The sequence below is a fragment of the Psittacula echo genome, assembly GCF_963264785.1.
Source record: "Psittacula echo genome assembly, chromosome: 4".
NCBI lineage: Eukaryota > Metazoa > Chordata > Aves > Psittaciformes > Psittacidae > Psittacula > Psittacula echo.
Genome location: NC_137738.1, coordinates 35309141 through 35335868, shown reverse-complemented (window position 1 = coordinate 35335868; position 26728 = coordinate 35309141). Strand labels below are relative to the sequence as shown.

The 26728-nt window shown below is 36.1% G+C and overlaps 1 protein-coding gene across 10 annotated transcripts in view; it reads left to right on the top strand.

Moving 5' to 3' along the window:
- QKI (QKI, KH domain containing RNA binding) overlaps nt 1–26364 on the top strand; it is a 156920-nt gene extending 130556 nt beyond the window's left edge. For 4 of the 10 annotated variants that reach the window (XM_080614866.1, XM_080614870.1, XM_080614868.1 and 1 more), the window contains 4 exons: nt 13171–13258; nt 15543–15839; nt 18471–18545; nt 23169–26364. In XM_080614866.1, the coding sequence (XP_080470992.1) occupies nt 13171–13258; nt 15543–15839; nt 18471–18545; nt 23169–23185 (477 nt within the window). In that variant the 3' untranslated portion in view covers nt 23186–26364. Of the gene's footprint in view, nt 1–13170; nt 13259–15542; nt 15840–17701; nt 18546–23168 lie in introns of all 10 variants that reach the window. The other 6 variants (XR_013956544.1, XR_013956545.1, XM_080614871.1 and 3 more) reach the window with 4 other exon arrangements.
- The last annotated feature ends 364 nt before the right edge of the window (nt 26365–26728 follow it).

Below are 26728 nucleotides of genomic sequence, written 5' to 3'. Positions count from 1 at the left end.
CAAAAAAAAAATGCATTACTTTTTAGATTTGTGTCTTAGTTTTTCTGCCACATCTTGTAACTGAAAGCTTTAATTTTACTTTTTCTGTTTTGGTTTGAGTTGGGTTCATTTTGGGGTTTAGAGATATATATATATAAAATTTTTACAGCCATTAAAGTAGGAGTTTAATGCAAAATACTGTGTATAAGCATATAATCCATAAAGTTAGTGAATATGTGAATTTAGGTATTAGTTTTAAATATTCATGAAGTTCTGGAGTTCAGGAGATTAAGAGAGACTAAGGTGATTTGTCTTGTAGAAAATGTATTGTAAGCTGCTTTTACTTATGGGTGTGCACCTTGTCTACTGGAATATGAAAATAAAATTCTACTGTCTCTGAAATACAGTGTAATTGTACATATTTCAAAGATTTGAATGGAAAGAGTTGGTTTCTCTTAATGATTGGATTAGAACAATAAGTGTTTAGCGAACCAGAGTGTCTGAACAGTATTTAAACATATTTTTACAGAGATATATGAAAAACAATTAAGGATGAAATCTAGAAATGGGAGAGTTCTACTTGTGTAACAAGGACTCAAAGATCATTCTGAAAAATGCTGGAAATTGCATATCAAGAATGATTTCCTGAGCATGACATAACAGCATTGATCCAGGGTGGCTTGGTGGTTGCAGTTTGTTTCAGCTACAGATCAAGTGCTCAGCTGCTGAAAAACTGTTAAATGAAGTTTTGGTGTAAGATCTGATCCAGAGTCTATAGCAAGCTGTTCAGACGCAACACTACGAAACATGCAAAGATAGCAACAAATAGAAGCACAGAAGTCTTGATTGTTTCTGTCCCAGTATAGCCTTTAACTTGCAGTAAAATTTGATGAAATTTATACTGTCAGTCCTGCTAAATGGTTACTTAAGTGTAGTGTCTGTGTTTGTGCTGAGGAAGCAGTTCTTTAAATTAGTGTGTAGAGCAGCAGGAAAGGATGGTGAAATTAATTATTTAAGATAAGCCTGATACATATTTCTCTCATTCTAGGACAGAAAATTAGACTTAGAGAACCTAATTGCTTTAATCATGTAGTTTCATTTAAATATTCTATAGAAAACACATGCTGATTAGTTGATCCTAGTAACTTAGTATTTAGGAAAGAAGAGGTGAAAAAATAATTGTCAGTAATTTTTTCGGCGATTTTCTGTGGGTTAACTAGTCCTTTCTGTTGGCAAGTCTCTGATTTATACTCTGATACCTCATGGTCCCAGTCTCTTCTGGATAGAAGATTGCATTACATTTATTATACTACAGTCTCTTTTCTGTATGTGAACTGTCATTACCTATAATTGTTTGTGGGAGATAGAGTTCTGAAACATGGCCCACATATGAAAATGATACATTCTCTTATTTATCAAAGGCATTGGCGGGGGGCGGGAGAGCAAGTCATATGCGCTTTACTCCAGGTAACACTTTTTTCTTTTTTCTTTTTTTTTTTTTTAAATGGAAATTTGGTTTGGTTTATTTATGTTGGGTTGGTTTTTGTTGTTTGGGGGTTTTTCTAATTAAACAACAGTTTTAGGAAAGTTTCTTTAACTCTGCTATCTATATATATTGCTGAAATACATGTATTTCTTGTGCAAATTGGTAAATAATTTGCAATTGCAAAGGTATTTTCATTGCAATTGAGTAACCTTATTTCAGAATGTAAGGGGTTTTGGTTTTGGGGTTTTTTACAGTGCTTGTAGTAATTTCAAAACTAAATGATTGTTACTGTTGATGTCTCCTAATTTCAGTATTACGGGCTTATAATATGCCCTTAAAACATGCAGCGGTATAAAATTCCATATATGAAGCTGAATACTGTAAGAAGCTTCTTGCCACATTATGCAGAATAGGTTGGTTTTATTTGTCAAAACCTGGATTCTAAATACTGACTTATAAGTATTTAATAAATTCCCAAAGAGGTGAATATCTTGAAACAAGAAGCTGTTTTAATTTGCTCTAACACAACAAATGGTTCTTACTCCAGCTCCAAGTTCCTGTTTTTTTCCCCATGAACTATAATGTATAATTAAAATAAGGCTTGCTTATGTTTGAATTAATCTTGATGATTACACTTGAAAATTATGTGACTGCTTTGAAAAAAATAAAGTCAAATTATCACTTTTACTATTCTGGAGTATTTAAAAGCAGCTGAAGTATGTTGCATGATTTTTAATGATTTACTAAGAATCCACTAATCTTTTGTAACTAAAGATGCTGAGATTAAAGGAATTGATTACAAAATGAAAAGCTGTTGCATGTTTGTTTTTCTGTAATACTTCTAAATGTCAAAAGTATTTTGGTTAAACGTATGAGACTTTGCCTTAGAAGGCTTTAAAAATATTTTTAATGCTAAATTTGTTCTGCAGAAATGAAATGACGATACAAACTGATAGAAGAAACTTTCGTGCCTTCCCTCAGCTCTTACGTGGCAGCATGAGGGTCCATGAGTTAAGGACTACCTGGAGTCCAAGCTACCTTTAGTCAGTTTATCATCAAATGAATGCTCTAATAGCTGATGTTCTTACCTGGTAGACAGCTCACAGTACACACATATGGCTGCTCTAGGCACATACGCTCCTAATATCAGCCTTCTACAGCAAGAATCTCTCATCTTTCATTCTTGGGCCAGGAAAGGTTGCTTGCCCATGTGATAGCCTCAGTTTACGGATCTATTTGTGAATAAGGGAATGTGGTTTGTTGGTCGGGTGGGCCCAGCGGTGTAGCTCCCTGGGGAAGAGGTTCCTCAAAGGCCCTTTGTGCCAGCCTCTGCCAGGCAGCGCCGGGTTCTTGCTTCTGTCTCTGGAAAATAAGCATTGGCCAGTCTCTAAAAGCTGAAAAGAAAGTCTAGTAAATAGCAAAGAAAGCCTTGTGCCTAGCAACACATGCCTTGAGCAGCTTGAGCCTTTGAATGGAAGGTCATATGATTGACATATTTGTCCTCTAAAGAGAGTGCTCACAATTCGCTTTTTCACTTCTCTGTGTTTTTAAGCTGTGTGAAAGCGGCTTTTAGCCAGCCGCACAAGAGAAAAGGCTAGCCAGTTGGAATAGTACCACCCCCTCCTCCTGGGCTTCATCAGTCTTGAAATTTCAAGAACAGGAGCGGCATCTGTAGTGTTTTTGGCAGGTTTACCTTGGGTTTTTAAACAGTAACATTTATATGAGTACCAGTTAAACACATGTAAGACATATACGTGATATAGTCAACAGAGCCATGGGTGGCTTATATACTTGTGAGCAGCTGGAGCTAATTGTGACCTTTTAGTACTCATTCACTTCTTAGCAGCTGTGAGAATTACTGAAATATATTGAGTGCGTAGGTCCTTAACTTTCAATGTTGTGTTTCCTCAGACTAGAAATTTAAAACTCAGGTCAGTTGAATTTTGGGTCATCTTACATTAAACAAAAAAAAAAAAACACCTTATTTCTCTAGGTGATAGCTTTATAGAGAGTTCTAGATTAAAAAGTCATTGGGTGACTCCACCTTAGTGGTTGTGTGTATAGACAGAGACAGTGCTGTTATTTTGAAAATAAAACCATTTATTTAAACTTTATACAAAAGGGAATGTAGGTGAAATGCAAGAACAATTCATTTAATCACATTTAGCTGTCGTGATTCTTGTCGAAAATGTGACTACAGGAGTGTGACAGTCTAAGAAGCTATTGGAAGACCACTGCTCCCTGAATACTAACATTTTATAATTGGATAAGCCTAAACAATCATGTTTTATTCTGTATTGTAATACATGAAATTATTTTAATTAGTCAGTATTACTTTTCTTGGACATCTAGAGCTGAAGGTAAAAATGTCTTAAAAATCACTACTGCAGCTGGAATTCCTCTGTGGTAGTCTGCAGCCCTGAATCTTGTGTTTAATGAAACACATAAAAGATGTTGGACTTGAAAGATGTACTAATTCACAGCAACAGTCTTTGTACTCCTCGTCACCAGCAGTTAGTTTTCTTTTGTTGCTCTATAGAGAGACACTTCTCACATTCTTTCTTGGTTACTAAATTTAATATGAATTGTCGTAGTTCTTAATTTTTTTTTAATGTAATTTTGGGTAGGAACAAATTAAAAACATAATGGACGTGTTTTCCATATGAAAACATGGGGTCATATTTCAGTACCATTTTGAGAATGAAAGGCTTTTTTTATGTACTAAAACATTAGCATAGCTGGAAACAAAATTAGCTGGCACTGAAGTCTTTAGAATTTGCAACACAATGCTAGTTTTGAAACCCCTTAATGGGGTTTGTCATGTTGCCCTGTCCCCTGTGTGTCTGTCCTTCCATGTTGGTCCCCTCACCCTTACCTGAGTTCAGTGTCTTTGCACTTAAAGGGAATTTACAGCCATTCCAAGTACATAATTCAAACTTGAATATAAACCTCCTGGGATATCAGAGTGAAAATAAATGTTGCAGGTCAGATCAGACAATCTACAAGTACTTAATTATTCCATTGATATATTTCTAAGAACTGCCTGTACTCACTACCTATTAGAACCACCACCTTGATCATACGTAGTTGTGTAGCATAGGTTGGTTGAGTTATTTTTATAATTTACTTTAAATTCAGGATGGGTTAAAACATTTGTCCTGATAAAAGTGGAGTGTGTCAACATAGTCTCAAAGTGTTTAGGCATAGTTCAGTCTGGTTGAAGGGCTACAGCTGGAATAATGACCTGCATAATATAGGCTGTTTGATTTCTGGTCTGTTCAGATTCCTGGGATGTTCGTGGTACTCCGGATGTTTCTGGTAGAGCCATATATGGGAAATTTGTACCAGAAACTTGCCTGATAGTCTCTCATTCAGTATACTTGTGCTTTAGCTCCTGATTTGAGAATTAAACTAACTAGTGATGAGGAATTTTGAATGTCTAGCATTCCAAAATTAGAAACACCAAAAATTGTGTTTAAGTCTGAAAGTTTTTAAATTGGGCTTGCACATTGCTGAAAATAGATCTAATGCTTTAGATTACATTATTGATAGCTATTTCATTTGAATCTTAATGCAGACATTAGCAAATGTCTACACTAACAAAATAAAATCTGAATTTATTTCAGTATAATTCTGTCTTTTGAAAACATTTTAGAAGGTACTGTATAAATTCTTTTAGGATTTTTGGGGGTTCAGTGTAGATACGTGTTACGAAAGATGCATTCCTGGTTTGGAGCTTTATGAATTGCTGATCTGTGTGGGATATAGAAATTCTTGTCACTGGTTTTATTAGCACCACAAAAAGGTTGAGGTACAAGGGAAAGAGGAAGGATAATTTAAAAAAAAATTAATGGCTAAACATAAAGCAGATTCTGGAATTCAGTATTGTTGAGTGTCTATAGTATAACTGATGCAGGAGACCTCATTTCCTTGAAAGCCCAAACCCTTGTGATTTAAATACAAGCCCATCATGGCTGACCAAAAGAAATGTTGGGGTAGGCATAAAAATCCCTGGAGGTCAAGCAGAATGCACCTGGTCATTCCCTGTGGGCCCCCTGCCCAGTATATTGACAAAGTACCCAGGTGGTGAAGCAAACCCACAAGTTCCACTGATGCTGTGTTTCAGCCTGGGTTATAAAATGTGCTTCATGCTGATTTTCTGTACCTTATCTGTATTTTCTTCTAGCAGAAATTGAAAGTGGGGGAGGGAGGGCATAAGGACTCTCGAAAATATTACTGGTAAGCCAAGTATCATGATTAAACAGGGATATGTCAGATAAGGTGATGGGAAGTGTAAAAAGATATGCTGCCTTTTCCCCCTAGTGTATCTTTAACATAATGACCAGTGAATTTGTCAAGTGAAACAGCACAGTCGTCTTTGCATATCGTTTGAACCGAGAGCTTGCTTTGAAGAAGATAAGCAGACTGTGTTGCCCAGAAGAAATAATGATGCTAATTTATCTTTGCCTGTCCTCATAGACATAGCAGTGTGTGTCAGTGTTGAAAAGGAAATTGAGAAATAACTGAGCTATAGCTTGTCACCTATTCAGTGCCACAGTATTGTTGATGGGCTCTATACAGGGCTCTAAAAAATATGGCTGGTCTTAGAGTAGTGATTTGTTTTACTTTGTCTCAAGAGTATTTGGAAAAGTTTCCTCTGATGCAAGAATAGCTGCCAAATGATGTCAGAGAAGACCTCTGGCAAATTCTCAGCATGTAGGCTTTCTGCTCCATCACAGTCAGAAGTGATGTGGGATGAGAAAATCTAAGTAACATACATTCACTAACAACTAACTATCAATATTTATATTCTGAGCATGGGAAAATTGGAAGTCTTTGTCAAAGTTTTTGAGGCGAAGCAATGACAGGATGTTTTCCTTAACACTGAGTAATAGTTTACCAGAAGTTAAAGGCTTTACAGAAGTGAAATGTGATGTCTTGCCGTAGGTGATAAGTTTAGGAACTCTCATTCCTCAGCAAGTTTGCCGATGACACCAAGCTGTGTGGTTCAGTTGATATGCCGGAGGAAAGGGATGCCATCCAGAGGGACCTTGACACGCTTGTGAGGTGGGCTGATGCCAACCTTATGAAGTTTAACCATGCCAAGTGCAAGGTCCTATGCCTGGGTCGGAGCAATCCGAGGCACAGCTACAGGTTGGGCAGAGAAGAGATTCAGAGCAGCCCTGCAGAGAACGACTTGGAGGTGTTGGTCGATGAGAAAATGAACATGAGTTGGCTTCAGTGTGCGCTCACAGCCCAGAAAGCCAACCGTATCCTGGGCTGCATCGAAAGGAGCGTGACCAGCAGGTCAAAGGAGGTGATCCTGCCCCTCTACTCTGCTCTCGTGAGACCTCACTTGGAGTATTGTGTGCAGATCTGGTGTCCTCAACACAAAAAGGACATGGAACTGTTGGAACAAGTCCAGAGGAGGGCCATGAGGATGATCAGGGGACTGGAGCACCTCCTGTATGAAGATAGACTGAGGAAGTTGGGGCTGTTCAGCCTGGAGAAGAGAAGGCTGCGTGGAGACTTCATAGCAGCCTTCCAGTATCTGAAGGGGGCCTATAAGGATGCTGGGGATGGACGTTTCATTAGGGACTGTAGTACACAGGACAAGGGGTAATGGGTTCAAACTTAAACAGGGGAAGTTTAGATTGGATATAAGGAAGGAATTCTTTACTGTGAGGGTGGTGAGGCACTGGAATGGGTTGCCCAGGGAGGTTGTGAATGCTCCATCCTTGGCAGTGTTCAAGGCCAGGTTGGATGAGGCCTTGAGTGGTGTGGTTGAGTGTGAGGTGTCCCTGCCCATGGCAGGGGGGTTGGAACTAGATGATCTCAAGGTCCTTTCCAACCCTAACTATTCTATGATTCTATGATTCAGATTCTTTTAAAAGGCTCTTTTCTGTGTGTTTTATATCTGGTTACCTGTCAGCTTGCTTAGGATTTCATTGCCATAGATACTTCAGTCTCTTAACAACTTAGATATAAAAAAAAACCTTCTGAAGATAGAATAGGTTTTAAGTGTTTATACCTTAGTTTCAAGAATTCCAGTGTGGTTTTGCAATATATTGATGTCTGAGATGCATCTTTTGGTTTAATATGTGTGTGTCTAGGAGTTTGTAGTATATTCTTTGTGAGGGTTTTTTGTTTATAAATTATCAATGGAAGGTTTTTGTCCCTGAATGGAGACATTCATGTGTAAAGGCTGTTTGACTGGGACATGGTATGTTAGGAATACTTACTGATTTCCAAGTGAATTGCAGTGGAACATTTTTCTTTGTCAGGGAGATGAAACTGTTCTAGAGCCTGGAGAGTCCATGGAGTGTCAAAGCACAAGCCTCCAAGTTGCAGCTGTTGTAGCAACTAGGGACTGTAGAATGTCCAGATGACAGCCCCCTGAGGGGCAGCAGTGCCTCCTTCACAAGAAGGATAAAATCAGTAACAGTAAAATATTTCAGTGTTGCTAATGTGTTTTACCAAAATTTATGTTAAATTAATAAATTGCAGATGGCTTGTACAGTTATGCAGTCTAAAGAATCATGAAAGTCTTTGTATTTAACATATTTGCAGAGACAGTGATAGAGAAGTTATGCTTATTGTGTTTGGCAATTGTAAATGACTTTTTCTATTTGAGGAAGAGTCCTGGGTATCTACTCTTGTTCATTAGTACAGTGTTCTTCCGTGATTGCCAAGTTCTCTGCACTTCTGTTTCAAGTGTGTGTAACATTATTTAATGCCTTAACCGGGTACTAGAAAATACAATGCATTACTGGAAAAATTCTCTACCTGAAGTAAATGTTGAGAAAAGCATATGGTCTTCAACAAAATGTGGTAACTGGAGGAGGTCTCTCAAGAGATGGCAGGAAAGGTGTGAAGCTGCTGTTGGGTAGTGCTGTTTAACCTGAGGTGGTGTGGGACAGGCAGGAAGGGAGTCTGCATGAGAAGTTTGAGGTGCTTGGAAAATAAGTGGTGTTCTTTGGCGCTTTTGCATTGCTGTGGCTGCCTGGTGCGACAGGCCTGCTTGCATGTGGCTGGGGAAGATCAAGACTGATTTTTAGCCTCTGTATTTGCAGTTGATTTACCCATTATTTTTCTTCACCATCATTTTCTCTTCCCACTTGCAGCTTCTGCTCTTATCCTGAAAGAATAGCCTTGGAACAGCTTATAAAGGATTGCTCCCTTAACCGAAGGCAGACTTGGCTACATTTGGCGCAAGATAAAACCGTCTGCAGCCTTTCTAGGGTTGAGCTCAGTTCAGTTCATGAGAATTCAGCTGCAGTGCAAGGATGTGTGATAGGATTACAAAAATGTCATCCAAAATACAAGACATTTGGAAGCTAGACTGTCAGTGAAAGTCATTGTCATCACCTAAATATCTATATTATTAGGAATGAGGGGGGAAAGTATATTTATCTTTTCCAAAGCAGTTATTTTAAAAGGAAAATGACCATTTTACAGAGAAAGTATGCATGTTCGTACAAAAAAGCCTTCCCTGCCAGTGCCAAAGACTACCCTGCCAGAGTACATTCTAAGTCTTAACCAGGTAAGACTGTGAGGCTCTTGTCAGGATAAGGTGTCCCTGCTATCGTACAAGTGAGCGTATTATTTGCTTTGTGAATTAATTCAGCTGCACTCACCTTCCACGTGGGTCAGGCTCAGTATGGCAGGGCAGTACCGGCACTGCCTTGCTCCTCTGGATGTAACCTTATGGATCTCTACTCTGTAGCAAGCATTGCTACTTGATCCTTCTTTTAAGGCAGTATCTTTCTTTCCTTCTCTACTGTAATTTGGTATAGGCTTCTCAGAGTTGACTGTGCACAGAATCTAATAGTGTACCTGTCACCTATGAAGATGAAGTCAGTCTTCAGAAGTCTTCAAGTCTTTTTATTGCTAGCCCAGGCAGGGCTGAGCTACTGTGAATACAGCCCTGTTTCCAAAATCGGTCACCACTGTTGTCTGTACACTGTTGGCTTTGTTAGGATTTACTGCTTGTGTCTTTTCAGTATTTGTATTCAGTGAGCAGTTGCAAGTGCTTACGTTTAAAGAATTATGTTTCAAGATACCATTTAAGGGTTTTTTCTTAATCTGTGTGTTACATTGTACATGAGAAATACAAGGAAAGCATTGGAGATTTAAGAGGATGAGAGGTTTGAGTCAATCACTTGAGCTTCAACTTAGTAATGCAAATCTGGCTTTAAATAACCTTATTGATGTTTGCTCAAAGTGGCTTCTTTTTGGTACAAATGACTGAGCTTTGTTGTAGTTATTGTACAGGTAATATACCGTCCCTTTAGAGATTGCCTTTGTACCCCTGATGCAACCTCTCTTTGCTTTAACAGAGTGCCTGAAGAAATGCCTGGAGCTAAGATAGATTGCATCGGTGAGCCTCATTTGAATCAGCAACCAAGAGGATGGGGCAGGCAAAAACAGGCACCCATTGCTCTATCTGAGCTCTTGGAAATTTGAGGGGTTTGGCTATTGGTAAATGAAGTTCAAGCAGTGAGCTTGATGCCAGAGAATGAAGGTCATGACAGCATTGTCTGAAAGGGTCCTGACCACTTCTGTGAGTTACATGTTGAAGAACAAGCGTCTGTTAGGGTGTGAGGGCATAGCAGGGGGTTTGAGAACTACTAATAGGGTGGTTGCCAGTAGTGCCAAGCACCCATGTCTTGAGGAGACAGTATTGTGTAATAAACAGTGCCATCTTCTGGGAGGAGTTGGAATGGTGTCCTTGTGGTCAGTATTAAAGATGGGGTGTAAGTGGTTTTGGGGTTTTATTTGAGATTTCTTTGTTGTTGTTTTGGGGGTTTGGGTTGGTGGCTTTTTGTTTGTTTTGCTTTCTTTGCAGGTTTTTTTTTTTTCCTCTATCTAGTAAATGCTTTGAAAAACAGGATATCAGAAATTGAAATAGAGTTCTGATGTCTAGTAATGCAAGTCCACATCTTATGTCTGTGAATTATCACTGATACAGTCTTTAAGGAAAAGTTTTAAACTGCTGTGTTTTGGAGTCTGTTTAAAAGAACAAATTTTTACCAGCTGCTGAGCAGTACAAGGTGGTTTGCTTTGTATGCTGAGGTCCATTATTATTTTTGTAAATGTACTTTGTAAAACCTAGATAATTGCAACATCTTTTGTCATAGGCAGTGTAGAGACCTAGAGGAAAATGTTGAAGATCCAAAGTAAGAATGATTGCTTTGCCTTTTATTGCCTTTAAGTTGTTATAACTCCTTCTTTTGGAGATGTCAGAAGGGAAAAAAATGTTTTCTATCTTAAAATTATTATCCTATAAATAGTTATATTTGGGAAATAGTCACTGTAGTGCAAAATCTGGGATTAGAGTTACTAAAATTATCCTAGCAAGACTCAGCATTTACTGGGATTCAGTAATGGTGTCAGATCAATCACCAGAACTCTTACTTGGAGGAAGTGAGTAATTTTAGTAACTTTAATGGAACTATATGGGAGATGCAGCTGACATTGTGAGGAGTTTTTTCATTGCATGTTTCAATTAAATAAATAAATAAAGGAACCCAAACAAAAAGCCAGTAACAAAATATAGCCATTCTGGGGAGAGGGGAAAAGAAGAATCAAAGTGTCAGAAAGTCTTTATGGCTAAAATAAATTAGATGAGATATATCCAAAATACAAGAGTTTGTGACCTCTGGGTAGGGAGATAGACTTGGAACTGGTTTTAGTGCGTCATGATTGTCTACATAATTTACCTGCAAAGATGCATATATATATAATATATATATAAAATAGTTTCTTAACAAACAAACAAAAAGAGAAAAAAACCCAAAAAATTTCTTTTGTGTGTAAATTATAAGCCTGTTCTGAGTATGTCATACTAAGCGTGCTGTAATCAGTGCATTTTGTGTTCCAGAGGGTCTCATTTTAATGACTATGGAGTTTGAGCTTTCTGGACAGTAAAGTACTTAACTGTACAAATTTATTTTTTTTTTTTAGACCGGTAATTGAATGTGTTTTAAGTTTTTCAGTGTTAGTGTTGGATTGTCACACAGTATTTAAAGAAAATATCCAACTTTCAGTATGTTCTGAATGTTTAATAACAACATTAATTGTTACTGTGTGTAGTCTTTGTGTTTATGCAAGTCTTCAGTATTAGAGTTTTTATTTTTACTATGTGAAAGTAATTTAGTCTCGATCCATCTCATCGTGTTTATTTGAAGTTGTTGATAATAATCAGATGTTAAAATTTCCATTTCATGGGGTGGTGGTCCTTGAGCATACCTTATACTAAGTACTGTATTTGCTTAGATACAATTTAAAAGCTTTTTTTTGTTTTGTAATTTAGTAAATTACTTCTCTGTAATTTGGGAATAAAGTATATATAGCATTATCCTACAAACTAGCCTGAAAAAGCACTTCCCTATACATTTGGAAGACCCCATGTAAACAATCCTGTTATCTAGAGACAATTCACTAGTGCATTGCTGTCATGGCCACAAAGTTATTTAATAGGTGTGGGCTTTTTTTTCCTTATTCATGGTAATTGCTGTTCTTTCTGCCTTTTAATTCTGTCATTTTTTGGTAATCACTTGTGCTCTTGGAAGTCCTAGTTCAAACTGTCTGTAAGAGTTGTGGTTTAATATAGGTGAATAATTCTCTGTAACCAGACTTTAAGATTTTTCAGAGTGGATGGTACAGTATTTTATTATCTGGGTTCCCATTAACTTGGAAAATGCTGTTCCAATATCTGAAAAACATTGTGTGAATAGACAAGATAAGCAAAAATATAAGAAATCCTGTTTAGCAAAGGAAGAATGCAACGCAGCTGACACTGAAGCTGCTCTTTTGCATCTGACTGAGAATTTCAGCAGTGACATTCAATATAAAAAGCAAGGTAGTAACTTAACATTAGATGTTGACCATCTCTCTTGGGTTTCTTGTATCATGATCTTGTTTTCTGTTTCATAGGATATAGACTAAACAAAGTATAGTATTTCTGGAAAGGCAGATCAGAAAATGCCTGGTCTTGAAAGTAAAATTGTACTAATCAGAAATATTTTTGCTTAGTAACTGAAAAAGTTGGCTTTTTTACTATATAGCAATGGAGTAGGTAACTCCAGGGAAATAATGTATATTGATGAAAAACCAAGAATAATGTATGCTGTGCAAATAGTAATTATATCTTAACCGGAATACATCTACGTGTGCCATAATTATGAGTTCTGCCTTAGAGTAGTTGTTGATGTTCTGTTTGGAAAGCTGCTCAAAGTTTGTAATTTTAAGTAGTTGGTATCAACTACAGTGGAGCAAGTTACATTAAACTGAAGTTGCTTAAAATTTGTGGTGTCTATTCTACCTCCAGCCCAATGACGTAAGTTTTTAAAAGATCCCTTCAGGAGTACATAAAAAATTATTAGTAAAATCTGAGAAAAAAATTGGAACCTTGAGAAACAATTTCCATCAAGCACAGCTTACACTTAACTCTGTTTTTATAATTTATGGTGTGAGCCTTTTTCAAGACTTTTAAGGTATTTATCAACACCACTTAATGATAAACCACAAGCAATTTGCACTTAATTTTAAGGAAAAGCTGACAAAGCTTACCAGGTTTGTGCCTAATGGTAAGCAGGTATTTTGCTTGGTTAAAACTTGAAGGCATTTTATTCTAGGTCCCTTAGATCTTGTGCACTAGTGAATTAGTAAGCCTGACTTTCTTCCTGTCTCTTCACATGCAGGCAGAAGGAGAAGACAGCCTTAAAAAGATGCAGCTGATGGAGCTTGCAATTCTGAATGGCACCTACAGAGATGCCAACATCAAATCACGTAAGCATGTCATAAACTTCAAGGGTCAATGCCATAGTAATATTTGATTTGGTTTTGATTCCTAAAGCTACTTTCTGGCAAATGTGCAGTAGCAGCTGTTTTTAAGAGTAGAAAGCAGTGAAAACCCAACAGAACAGTAGGCAGCTGTTGCAAAAGATCTTCTGGAGATAAGTTCTATCAGTTTGGGGTTTTCTGTTTAGTCCATCATCTCCCCTTTCTTTCAACAGTATGTCTTGGTTGAAATATTTACAAATACATAGATCAAAAAATTCAACCCTTAAGATAGATTTTTCTATTTTACAGTATTTTTTTTTTTCTTAAATGCATATAAAGGACAAGAGACTCCTTTTCAATTTTATCTTTAGAGATGTAATTTGAACATGTTACAGATGTCCAGGATGCTGTGGATACATTTTTCTGTATTATATTCCTTCCTTTCATCTTGCTTGCATGTGTCCCCCCAACGTTACGTTTTTCCAGCAATTCATCAACTGAGTTCACAGCTGAGTTCACAGGGATCAGTGATGTGATGAGCCATTTTTACAATTTCTTCCATTACATTTGTGTGAAAATGCTTTTGCAAATGCATGTATGCACAGGTTTACACTTGAAAATTAATTAAATACACCTACTAATGAGAGTGTATACCTATTATGTGTGATACAAACTATTTTCTCTAGTTGAAAATCTGATTTCTCCTCCTGAAAATGTAGCTGCTGATACTGTTCCAAAGTAAATTTTGCTGTAGCTGTGATACAGATGTCAAATATAAGCACAGTTAAATCAGTCTTTTCACTAAGGGCCTAGTGATATTTGCAAATTTGTTTCTCCACACAGTCACCATTTCAGTGTTGAATATGTTTAAGGGTTGGAATGCAGTTAGGTCAATTTGAGACTGCTTAAACCACTGTAATTACTCAGATTTGAAAAGAGACATAAGCAAGGGCTTTTACCACTACAATGGTAATGGTAAATCTTTCAGCCCTAGTGAACACTGCAATATTTAAAGCTAGATGAGTTTTAACTGTATTTTAGTCTCTAAATTATTGCAAATTAATTTGGATTAGTTGAAATTGATGCAAACTATTGCATAGAAACCTTTGTATTAATTGGAACAATTTCTTTGATGTATTCCCACTGGTCTATTTGTATCAGTGTAAGTGGGAAGATTGAGATTTGATTTTTTTTTTTTTTTTAACTAGAGATTTCCACACTCATACTCACTTTTTCTGATAATACAGTTTCACTGTTTGTGTTTTGATTTTACTGAAAACTTGAGGGTCTAGAAGCAATAATGGTTTATTTCCATTTAAGAAAGAAAGTGAAAATGTTGGAGGGTGTGTTTGTTTTGTTTAATTATGAATTCAGTCTGAGCACTTGTAATTTTTAAAATATTTTAATTTTTTAAACAAAACGGTCTCAAATCTGAAAACCTGCCACCACATTTCTCTTTTCAGACCACCTGTAAGTTAATGGAATCAGTGTAGATTGACAGGAATGCACAGAGATCTATAAATTATAACCCTTTAAGATTGGCTGTTAGCAGCTGACGTGTTAGTGTTTAAGAAGTTCATCTTGTGTACCAGCAGGCTTCAAATAACATGTAATGAAATGTGCTAGCACAGTTTAAAAACCGAAACCAGAACCAAAGAACCCATCACCTGTTTTCTTCTAATACAAAGCAAGTATTTTATTTTGTGGAATTTGATACGGAAGTCAATCATTTTTGAGTTTGTTTTTTCATGCTAGAGGAGGGGAGGAGATGCATTGTGTTTCTAGATCATCTTTAACTTCATTGATCCTGGAAACTGGAACTGTGTATATGTTTTAAATACACTTTTAAGACATGTAAGAACTGTAGATTCATAGGGCCGCTCTACATAACTGAGTATCTGTGGACTCTATAGTGGCACTAAATTTTGTACTCTGATTATGACAGTATTTCCCTCGTATCTCCTGCATGCATCTCAGTCTCATGCAGTCTTGATAGCATAAATGAAGAAATGTGGTCTAAGTGGAGCTTTTGTGCTGTGTAACCTGTTTGAGAAATCTACCTCACTGTTTTACAATGTCTTTTTTATTTTGCATGTTCATACTTAATCACACTGGAAAATGGAAAGCTGTTTGCATTTGAATGGTGTGCTTTGGCACTGTGTGATCAGCGCATGTACTAATGATTTCCTTTTATTTTTCTTCTTTCCTACTTTTCCCCTTTTTTCCCATTCTTTCCACGTTTTGTACTGCTATCTCCATACTTTCCTCTGAATTTCTTTGCTTACTGTAGCAGCCCTTGCCTTTTCTCTTGCAGCAACAGCCCAGGCTCCAAGGATTATTACTGGGCCTGCGCCTGTTCTCCCACCAGCTGCCCTGCGTACTCCTACGCCAGCTGGCCCTACCATAATGCCTTTGATCAGACAAATACAAACCGCTGTCATGCCAAACGGAACTCCTCATCCCACCGCTGCAATAGTTCCACCCGGACCCGAAGCTGGTTTAATTTACACACCATATGAATACCCCTACACGCTGGCACCAGCTACATCAATCCTTGAGTATCCTATTGAACCTAGTGGTGTATTAGGTAAGACCTTTGTATGCGGATGACTGGAGAATAAGTTGCTTATGCTTTCATGATATTTGAAAGGTAGAGGTTATGGGGCTCAAAGAAAAAAAATTGAAGCAACAATCTTATCCCAGGTATATCAAAACTACATAGGAAAACTGTTCACATGGTGTAACTCTTAATGCAAAACATATTTAAGATGTTTAAGTGTGTTTAGTACGTTAATAAGACTACTGAAAAGAAAACGTTTGTGTGATGCTGGATGGTGGATAGATAGGCAAGGAAAAAAACCCAAACCTAAGCAGAAGTTGACATCCGTTATATGTCATTTGGGCTCCTGTAAATAGTCAGATTTGTTTGTGCTCTCTTTAACATAAATTAATGTCCAGTAATCTTTGGATGAGAAAACTTCCTATTTTGCCATTCCTTTTCAGTAGTAAAGCTGGAGGGATCTTTTTTCAGTTTGTAACCAGAAAATCATTTCAGTGAATTAATATAAAGCAAACTAAAGGATGACGCAATTAGCAATTTTATTGATGGCTTTTTTTGTATACATTGGGTTGAAATGTCCATCATTCCTAATATTTCAGGTGATTCACTTGCTGTGTGAAGGCAAGAATGATAAAGCAGCCATCGCAGTGCAGTTAACTGGTCAATATGAAACAAGGAGTTCCAACAGTTTCTTTCTTCCCTACCCTCTACACAATCTAAATAATCTTTCTCTTCCATTTGTTCTGAATTGTGTATGACCTTGGTGCTGCATAATGTTGATTTTATAGGACTTTGATCTTAGTTTGTTCAGTGGCAATTATTGACTTGAACAAATTCTAAGCATCTCTAATGAACTCTAGACAGTAATGTTCAAAGTCAGTATTTTGTTGAAAGTATTGAAAAAATAATTGTTCATTTACATGGCAAATACTTGTTGAGTTACCTGTATGTGTGCATGCTCCCACATTATATTTTGTACAGTAAAAAAGAGAATGTATTTCAGACTTCTGCCTTTCAGGATTAGTGAATCAGTAATAAAAATTATAATATTTTAAAATATTAATTGGACAAAATATAAATATAGTAGGACAAATGTATGCAGTAGGTCTGTCTTTAATCAGCTTATAGTTGTCAGCTACCCCGTAGCCAAAATTCGGTGAGCATATGATGATGTCATCATCTATTTATTTTATACAAACATGTAAATACCCTCCTGAGCTCCTCTACCCCCAGTCTGCAAGTCCACTTGGGATATGTCCTGGGATAAGGTCACAGCAACAGGGATCATAATAACAGTAGCTGTCAGTTGCTGGTTAGTGGCAAAGTACTCTCCTGAATTCAGTTAATAGCAAGTAAAGAAATACATTATTCCATAATAATAATAGAATATGACGCAGGGAACTTTTTGATTTCTCACAAAATTTTCTATAAATAGTGGGGAGGAAGATTACTCTGAAAATGGCATCTGAAACCATGACATTCTTTTGGGGCTTAGCTGTGAGAGCACAGGTGTACTGGCTGAAACAGATCATGCCAAATAATCATCTTTAAAATAGGAAAAGGCAGGGAGAGAGTGGGGAGAAGACCACACTCTTGCTTAAGTAGCACTAAATCAGTAGCTCTTCATACATCTGCTCTATTATCTGAGCAATTGTGTAGAGTTAACTGAATTAAATTAGTTTTTATTGAGTTTTATTTTAGAATATTCTCATTCTCATTACTAGTATATTATATTTTGTCCATTTTTGTGATGGACCTTTAAGATGTCTTAACAAAATTATTTCTAAAATGGCAGAGAAATGCATCCCTATTAGTATTCTGGGGATATTGGTGTTGGGATCAAATTTTAGTTGGTGACTAACTTTCACTTCCCTTCCTTTTATCTTCAGGTATGGCTTTCCCAACGAAAGGCTAAGAATTCAAGAACGGTCTTAACTGATCCTTCATCAGATCTGAATTTTAACAAATGCTTAGTTTTCAGCAGCCTTGAAAAAAGCTTGGCCTAGCAGTCAGTGACTTACTTGCACTTTTTTGCACATAGATTTAAAATAAAATAGTGCTATTAATTTGGTTTAGCTCCCATTATTACAGAGTAGCTGTAATTTATGAGTGTATAGTAGTATACTGACTGCTAAGTGTTCTATATAGTGTTTGCTTTACTAATCACCTAATTCATTGCAGTTCATACTTATTGACTTAAAGTTTAAAATCACAATCTGTAGGCTTGAAGAATTGCTTTAAAACTTTTTTGTGGTAGAACTGGAAGTGATCTTAAGGTTAGCAAATAATTGTCAGTATTAAAAGATGGCATTATTTAAAATAGTCCTGCTGCAAGAAAGGCACTTCAGTGAATATGTGACTAGTAAAGCTTAAATGTGCTTGGGTCTAATAGATTTCATGAAATACTGTAATTTTGGGATTGTAAATGAATGGATTAAACAGGTTAAGGCCAGGATGTTTAAAATAAATGCAATATTAATCTGCACAGATAAACTTCTTTTTAAGATTAAGATTTGAAACTACTGTGCCTTAACTTGTTGCTTTTCTTAAAATGAACTTTTGTAGTTAATGATCATTTAAATCCATTTTGATAAACCTGCTGTTAATGTTTTCTTTGAATGTTTTCTAACTTTGTCTTGGTAATTGCAATTTAACTAGGTGCGGTGGCTACTAAAGTTCGAAGGCACGATATGCGTGTCCATCCTTACCAAAGGATTGTGACCGCAGACCGAGGTTAGTTTAGTTCTGCAGTTCTTGTTTGTAAGAAGTGCTTTGAGTGTACATGAGATTTGCAACACCACAGCTGGTTAACCAAATATCCGGTTTTCACCCATTCATTATTTTTCCCCAAAATATGAACAGTTCATCTTTTAAAGCTATGGGAATGCTTGTGGTTTTAAAAACATTTTGTAAACTTGGCTTTCCCAGCTCAATTAAATAGATAAGCTTTGTGATACATTTAATATAAATTATATAACTGATTCCCTTTTAAAAACTATTTAAAGATCCATCTGTATCAGGAAGCACTATGAATTCAGTACTACAGTAATTAATTTGGCCGTGTTTCCCCCTTCTTCCCCCAATTTGCTCTTTTAATTGGTGTGGAAATATCAGATTGGTGTTGCAAAATAAAATGAATGGATGGTTGCTTAATGAGAAAGAAGTAAAGGAATAAATGCCTCCTGTCTGTGTCTGGAGAAATCTGAAGATTTAGATTCCTTTTTTTCCAATAAACTTTTGAGCCACTGTACTGTATATTATGAGGAGGATGCATGTTCTCAGATACCTGACTGAATTCAGAAAGGTAAGGGCTGTGAAGATAATACTTCAAAAGTTGTTTGAGTTTGAATTACTGAGGGTGGGGGAAGGGAGCGTGTTTTGGGTTTTTTGCCAAAATCTATTTCTTGGTATTTGCCTTTTGCTGCTAAATTGTGTAACCTGAAGGAGAAGCAACTTTTGAAGTCCTGTTGGTGAGATGACATCCAATATTTGGGCATCTCTCTTTAACCCTTGAATGGAAAGTAAATCTTCATTTTTCTCCTGTTCCTCAAGTGTAATGCCTTTGGACCCCTGAATGAAGTATTTAAGCTTATTGAGAAAAGTGATATTTTCGGTTTATTGACATTGGTTAGGAAGCAGTGTGTGGGATGAATTCTTATCCCATCCCTGCTGCTGACTCACTGTGGGTTTCAGCAAGTCATTTAATCTCTCTGTGTATGTTTTCCCATCTGTGAAACAAGGATAATAATACTTCCCTACCTCACAGGGGTGTTGTGGGGGTTCTTGTTTTGTACAGGGCTTTGAGGATGCAAAGCGTTACGTGCCAAGTATTATTATTCTGCTCTCATCAAAATCAGTCTTGTGCAGGCTTCCATGATATTGTAATATGCAAAAGCCAAATCCAGGTGACAGATCTGACATCTCCTAACATTGACTACACTTCACTTCCCAGAACCTTCCATAAATTAACTACAATAAACTATACAGATTTCAGGCAATACAGTAAGAAGGGCCCTAATGTATAGTTGCTATATTTGTGTGTATGATCTTAGGCTTTACAGAAAGTATAAAGCTGAGAACAAGACACTACTTAAGTTTTCTGAAAGACTGCTTCTTCTTTTATATCACTGCACACTATTTACAGCCCATTGGCTTACTCTCATTTCTTGAGAACTCTTCAATGGGCAACAGGGTATAATCATAGCCCATGTTTACCAAAAGAAAAAAGGGGGAGGGGGAATTAAATAGAAAAAAAGGTTAAAACCTGTATCTGTCGAGAGTAATGGATAGTAGGGATTTGGTCGTCTTTGAAAGCTTGACCAGATGTTGCAAAAACCAGTTTTTGCTAATGGTCTTTCATGCTATGCAATGGTAGTTTCAGGTGACAAGTGAAACTACCTTTTTGTATAATTAGATATTTGCCTGAGACAACTAGTAAGTATACAGATAAAGCACGGAGAGAGGTGGGGGGGATACCATTTTGTAGTTCAAGTTCATCATTGTAATGTTTACTCAACATAGATTTTAAATATTTTGCGAAGGGCCTAGATGTTTCATCTGGGTCACTTACAAGTAATTCAAAACAATTATTGGTATCAGTTCACCTTTTAAAATACAGCCAATTTCTGATGATACAGTGTTCATCTATCAATATTGCAAGCTCACTGTCTTAAGTAGATAAATACACATGGCTTACCTCCTGTTGAGTAAATCATGCATACCTCTCTTTTAGCATGAAAACCATGCTGATATTTCAGGAGAATGTTATTTTGAAGTCTTGTCTAAATAATCCCAGCGTGTATTAAGAAATTTACACAAAATTAATTTTGCAACTGTACTTCATTGTATTTTGAATTTGACATCATAGATTTCACTGCACAGATTTAAGTTTCATGATGATTTTGAAGAGAACTTCATTCAGCAATGAAACAGTTTCTTTTAATGTGCTGAAATTATGTTATAGAATTAAAATACCATCAGTATTTACAATATTCACCTATTTGGTAATGCTGTCACTGATACACTTCTGTAGCCGTAGCCATGAAAAACAATGTCAGCAAACCGAAATGCTTTTTTTTTCTTTCTTTCTTCAATACAGAACATTTTTTTTTAATATAGTTAAATATCACTAAATCTATATTCACATTCATTGGGTCTAAAGTTGTTTTCGTTTTTGGGTTTTTAAATTCTAAATCCACTTTCAGATGACTTTGTAGTACTACTGCATTCACTTTTTAAGTAGGTTTTATTCTTTGCATAGGGTTGGGGTTTTTTTAAATAGATAAGCACTGCATTTAAAGCAGGACTCCCCAGATGTGTAAATGTTTTACTCTTACAACTAAGCATTTAGAATTGGTGAAGGGTTGAAAAATATAGCTCATTTTAACTCCCCAGTTTATAAATAATGCAAAATTGAATTTGATGCATATAACAGAGAGACTGACTGACTTAATTGTAATAATCTGTAAATGGTGTTGCACAGTTGACAAACCTGTGTGTACTGTAGAAGGCCAGAGACTTGGCAGAGGATGTATCACAGGTGTACTGGTATTTTTAAAAGGTAGCTTGCTTTGATTTTAAACTCCACAAGAAATATTAATGCTGAGAATTTTCTTGAATGTTTTATCCAAACCAACTTTCACATAATTTATACATAAATCTTAATACCATTTAATCAAAATTGTAATCAGTATCAAAATGCTTTAAGAGTCTGTTTCTAGTATACCTGTAAAGTGGTGAGATTGTGCCACATAAGATATTTATTTTTATTTTTGCTTATTTTTGAAAGTGCCGTTTTAATTTAAAGGAATCCCACTTAGCATGATTCTGAAAAAAATCAGGGAGCATTTGGTCTCATTTATGTTACAGTAGTAATTTTTTTGTAGTGTTATGAACTGTATCCTAAATGATAGGCCATTTTATTATGTGAAAGTAAATTAGCCCACAAGAAGGGTTGCTAAATCAATGCTATCTGTGAATATTACACCTACTGGACTTCATTTTATGTAATGGCACAAATCTGACTTTGCACTGAATACCTTTCTCACTTTCATCTCCTCTGCCTTAGTCAAAATGGCAACAGTACAAAAACTTTTATCAACCTCAGAATTTATTTTAGCTATAATTAAGCTGTTGAATGAGTCTTAAAAAAAATAAAAAAAAAAAAAATCATACTACTGTTAAGTGGACCAAGTTTGGTGAAGGAGAATGTGAGAGAATGATTAAAGAAGGAACAGCTCCAGAACATTTGGAATGATAACTTTCCACTTGAGAACTTTTTTATGTTTTACTGTAATTTGTTTGTGGGGGTTTTTTTGGGTTTTGTTTTTCTTTTTTTGTTTTGTTTTTAAGAGAAAATAGTATTTACAGGTGGCTTCTTTTAAAATATAAAAATATAAAGCAGGAATGTATATGAAATGTCAGATTCTATTGTATTTGCAGAGTATTAGCTTTGAAAATGAATAAAGAGAGCTGTTTGTAGTTTTAAAATGCCTTATTAGTACCAATTAGATATTTTCTCTATTTTTTGATGTACTTAGAGCTTTTAAGTATAGACTTTAAAATGGCAGGACTTTTACAGTGTTTACATGCAAGTGCATTTTATAAGTGTCCTATATGTGTAAAATAGTATTTTGAACGGGAAAATGCTGGCTAAAGTAGAAGGCTGAGCGTTTTCCTGGTTCCCATGATGATGCCTACGTTGCTAGACTACAGTTTAGTATTGCTTTGTATCATGAGGCCAAGAAATTCCATGTTGTTTGTAAATAGAATAAATGAAAGGCAATAAAAAATTTATTGAACAAAAAACCCTTTGTTTGGCCCATAGTTTGTTGATCCAAATTGTTTCTCTAAGTCCAGAATTCCTTAGATGACTCCATTCTTTTAACAACCAGTTATTAATAATCACATCCATCATTAATAGTTGCTTTAATGCTTGCACCTGGGGAGATACTAATGCTTAATAGCAGTCAGATACTGATGCTGTGCACTGACTGTTGTTCCAGAAATCTTCTACCCAGTTCCAAAACTGTTCATTGTTTTTTGTTTTCCAATTTCCTTCATCGACTGCTACTAACCATTAGTCGATAGTCGTATTTTATCTCTATTTCTCCTGTTAACCGGTTTTGTGGGAGCGGGCTTCTCCTTCACGTGTCCAAATCATGATGGAGGGCTGTCATGATTTTATTGCATTCTGTAGATGGTGTCAATCAGTATGTCAGAATTAAACATGCTTGGTTTTTATTAGTTGTGATTAGTTTTCATGTTGTCATTAAGCCGTCACTAGCTGGAACTAATCTCTTCTCTATCTTTTCTTTCTTTTTTGTTTTGTTTTTTTTTTTGTTTCTAACCACCCAGCCGCCACCGGCAACTAACCTATGACCTTCTGACCTCTGAACTCTTCACCCAATGATGACCTGACCATGCCTGCCTGCTGATCAGTTAACTGGTAAACGCCTTTGCTTGCCTGTCTTCAGTGCAGCGAGCTGGGGCACTTGTCCGTTCGTCTTACCATCTAACAAAACAGACAAAGAAATTGTTGTCCTCCAACTCCGCTTTTTGTTGTTCTCCTGTTTGGGTGAAAGTGGTTCTAGAACCTGCACTGAATAGTAGTAAAGCAATAAGGTCCAACTCATCCCTCCGCACTGATCATCCTCTAGTGTCCTGCCCCAAGCGAACGGTAAGGAGGCCTCGCACGAGATGGAGACAGATGTCCCTTAACTACCCAATGACAGAGGCAGTTACTGTGAGAGACTTCTAGGAATATTTTTCTTCTCAGAAAAAAAAATCTAAAAAATTTAAAAAAAAAAAAAAAAAAAAAAAAAAGAAAAACTAAAATAAGGAAGTCAAAGCTCTCTCTGAATGTACTGTGTGATGATGCATCATGCATGAACCTTTGGTCAGGGATGTCGTTGGGGAAGGGATTCCAAAAAGTATTCAAAATTTGATATGCTGTTTAGTCACTACCGGTGCCCTCAAAGGGCAGATGTTGCAGCCTTTTTTTCTATTGTCTGCCAAATTGGACATTTTAAAGAAAAGCGTGCCATGAAATGCAGATGACGATGACTTTTTAGAGCTACGTTAATGCAGAGAACAAAACAGCAACACTATTAAAGCAAAATCTGCGTTAAATTACTTTAACCATATTTTAATCTCCTCGGAAGATTACATGAGAACAAGGTACATGCATTATGTGTCACATTACTGGGCAAACTGTTCAAATATTTTTTTTAAAACCTCCCTGTATAGAAAAAATTTCATTAAGGATGTAAAAGCCATGCTTGCCTATTTGCTGTATACATGTAATGAAATTGTAGATAAAGTGTAGTGCATTGAAACAAAATGAACAAAAAAGTAGATACTTTTACTATACAAGGGTGCTGGTGCAGAAAAAAATATATTTTTTGAAATGTAGCATTTTATACTTTCAAGTGTTATAAAAAAAGAAAAAAAGAACAAAGAAACCCTTTATTTCATTAAATGATTTTTTCTGGTGGTTGTCAAGAAACAAAAGACCAAAAGAGCCTTTTAGTCTTTCTTTTTTATTTTTTAAGTATTGGAATAAGTCTAAAGAAAAGGAAGTGCCTTATTTTCTTCATGGTCATTTAGTCAAATGTCTTGTATAATCAGCTTCTCCCTCGGACAAGTTATTGCATGCCACTCAGTCGCCCAGTATGTGAAAGAAGCTGTGAGGGAAGACAAATGATGAGTTGACCATATTAATTACCTGATTTTTGCCATAACTAGTGTGACGTGACTTTGCCAAAATCTCATTTCATAAAATATTTGTTAAGGTTTTGCCAAACCAGCCCATTGGTATTTCAACTACTCTACTTTTTAAATCATAGCAAATGCCATACTTGTGCAATGTAAACCAAAGGGTTCTGTGATACACTGTCTCATGCTAAATGAGACTATTAGCTGACAAAAGTTTTTAGAGCTGGAAGCATGTCATTTTTGTTCAGGGATGGAGATGAGTATTTTTGCTTTTGGTTGGAATAAATATACATCACATATAGTAGGCTTTGGCATCACCCAGAAAACTGATGTTCTGTGGGTAATGAAATCGAAAGTGCTTAGCTGGTTTTCAGTGGTAGTCTAAGTATGTCCCTGGTTTTCACAAGCAGCTCCTGCAGTGACAAACAGCATGCACGTTATTTATTTCAGCTCTTCCTTGATTATTGTTAGATTTGCCCACTGGCTTTTCCTCATAAGATAAGCAGGAGAAAGGCATCAGTTAGTTGTTTGAAGTCCACCTGTACTTTATTTTTAACCCTTATTTCCATGAGATTCATACAGCTGGGCAATTGCAAGAGCTGAAGCTGTTGAACGCACAGTATTTAATTCTGACAACATTAAGTATTACTTTGTGTGGGGCTCAGTACTAAGCTTGGCAAATATCAGGTGATAACTTTATTCCCCTCTTGTCAACTTATTCTCCTCCTGCAAATCTTCACAGCTTCCAAATGAAAGGTCAATAGTAAGCTAAGAGGGCTTACATTTTTAAGCACCTGCATGGTGACCTCATCTTACATCTTGTCTCACCTGGAAATAATTATCAGTTTATTTACTATGCAATAGACATTCATCCTTCGTATTCAGCTAGCTTTTTGTTTATTGTGCCACTGGCTTTGTCTTCCTGTTACACATACAGTTGTGTTGATCTTATTTACAGTATATGCTGTGCCATTTTGATTTTATTTTGGTTGGTTGGTTGAATAAACTTGCGACACTCAAACATTTGAAGAGAGATTTGCTAAAACAATACCAGTATTTGATCCAGTTTCATCTCAACTATGATAAAACCTGGACATTTTAGATGTTTATCAAAGGTCTTTTACTGGGGCAGAGGGGAAGTATATGGAATAGATGTGTGACATGTGAAAGTAATGTTTGCTCTGAACAAACTTCTGAAAATTTAGTTGACAAAATTTTGGATGAACTTAAAAAAAAAAGCATGACTTTTGAAATCTCTGAATGCCTTGGTTCTCAGTATTATCATTCTTTAATTACTTTTTCTTTATTAAAATAAGTAGTTTTAAGACTTCTTTCTGACAGTATTATGTAATTTTTTTAGAGTGGGTAGATGGGAGTGTCGCTTGTATGTAACCGTACAGATGACATGTATTTGTCTATTCTTTATTATCTTAGTAGTTTCATGCAATGTATGTACCATAACCAACCTATTGCCTATGAGAAACATGTAAGATAATGTATTTACAGCCATTGTTACAAGTTTATAATGTATTTTTCTATCTTGTTTTATATGTATGTTATATAACACTCAAAAGAATTTTTTTCCTGATTGAGAAAAAAGGATACAAAATGCAAAACCCACAATTTTGATAACTGAAAAATTGCCAATTGTTTTGCAGTACTTTATTATATTGGGAGTGTTGTTTTTCTTGGGCTTTTAGTTAGCTACTGGATGAATACATTAGACATATTTGGGTTTTAGTTGGGTTTTTACATAGCTTGCATTTAAATTCTTTGGTTCTTTGCTGTTTCTATTAACCCATAGCATTATTTTAATAAATGTTATAATACCAACCTACTAACTCTGGACTATGTCTGTTTATTAACCATTACATGTTTAATTAAAATAAACAAATAAAGACGGAAGAATGTAAAGTCTTGAGTTACTGGACTAACCCTGAAGAACGTGACCACAGATAACACAACGTGACTTGTTTTTATGTTGTTTGTCAGCTTGACATTCTGCACACTACTATTAAGTTGGCTTTGGTCATTCTGGCCTTTTACCTTGGGGAATAGGTGCCAGTAGAAATGGGAACAAAGTAGCTTTTTTTGAGGCATTCTTCTTGTAGAGTCTTGCCACTTGCCTTTCAGCATCTGCATTACTAATTCCACACTTTCTTTTTCTCTCTCTAAAATAATTACTGTCGGCTCACAGCAAA